The sequence below is a fragment of the Trypanosoma equiperdum genome (assembly GCF_001457755.1).
Source record: "Trypanosoma equiperdum strain OVI genome assembly, contig: ctg_944, whole genome shotgun sequence".
Lineage (NCBI taxonomy): Eukaryota > Euglenozoa > Kinetoplastea > Trypanosomatida > Trypanosomatidae > Trypanosoma > Trypanosoma equiperdum.
Genome location: NW_027124914.1, coordinates 553 through 1,209, shown reverse-complemented (window position 1 = coordinate 1,209; position 657 = coordinate 553). Strand labels below are relative to the sequence as shown.

Below are 657 nucleotides of genomic sequence, written 5' to 3'. Positions count from 1 at the left end.
ACCTACCGTAAAGATTCTGCCGTTATCCTGAAGTCTGGTGATATGGTGCTCAAACGTATCAACAATTACACTTTAGTCAGAGACGGATACGAAACAATTACAAAACAGTACCGTGATGTAGATCCAACCCTTATTTCCTTTTCTGTGCATGAAAATAAGCTAAAGGAGTTGTTGACTCAGAGCCCGATGGTGCGTAGGTTTTTAAAGGAAAGTGGGAGGAAACGCAAGGGAACTGTCGATGACGACGATATAACGGATGAAGAGGGGTTCACAATGAGGAAGCAACATACCCTAATGGGTTTAATGGCTTTTGCAGCAGTTTTGGTTATGTGATTCAATGTTATATTTTATGCGACATTTTCCCACTGTGATTATACATTTGTCATATCTGCTTTTTTTGTTTGACGATGTGTATGTAATTTTTCTTTCATGCCTCTTCTCGGGTGGAATTGTAGGGAATGAAGGCCGTTACTGTGGGGCTGGTTATTTTGTCATATTTTGTAGCTCTTGTTCTTGCTGAAGAAGACGGTACTTGCAGGCTGGTGGACGACTACCACAAAAAAAATTTACACGAGTCTATATGCTACCTTGAATGTCTATCCGCTGCACTGAACAAGTTGTACACCGAAGGGGAGAAGAGACTCTTTGTGAATGAGC

General features: G+C 41.2%; 1 protein-coding gene and 1 pseudogene across 2 annotated transcripts in view; both read left to right on the top strand.

Annotated features, from left to right (window-relative positions):
* TEOVI_000461700 (uncharacterized protein) overlaps positions 1 to 11 on the top strand; it is a gene marked incomplete at both ends in the record, with an annotated part of 534 nt that extends 523 nt beyond the window's left edge. Inside the window, one exon of the mRNA XM_067227365.1 lies at positions 3 to 11. Within this exon, the coding sequence (XP_067083466.1) occupies positions 3 to 11 (9 nt within the window). The remainder of the gene's footprint in view (positions 1 to 2) is intronic.
* Positions 12 to 458: 447 nt separating this feature from the next.
* Positions 459 to 657, top strand: part of TEOVI_000461600:pseudogene — a 749-nt pseudogene continuing 550 nt past the window's right edge. The window contains exon 1 of the mRNA in view: positions 459 to 657. This exon is cut by the window's right edge and continues 11 nt beyond it. Coding sequence covers positions 459 to 657 — 199 coding nt within the window.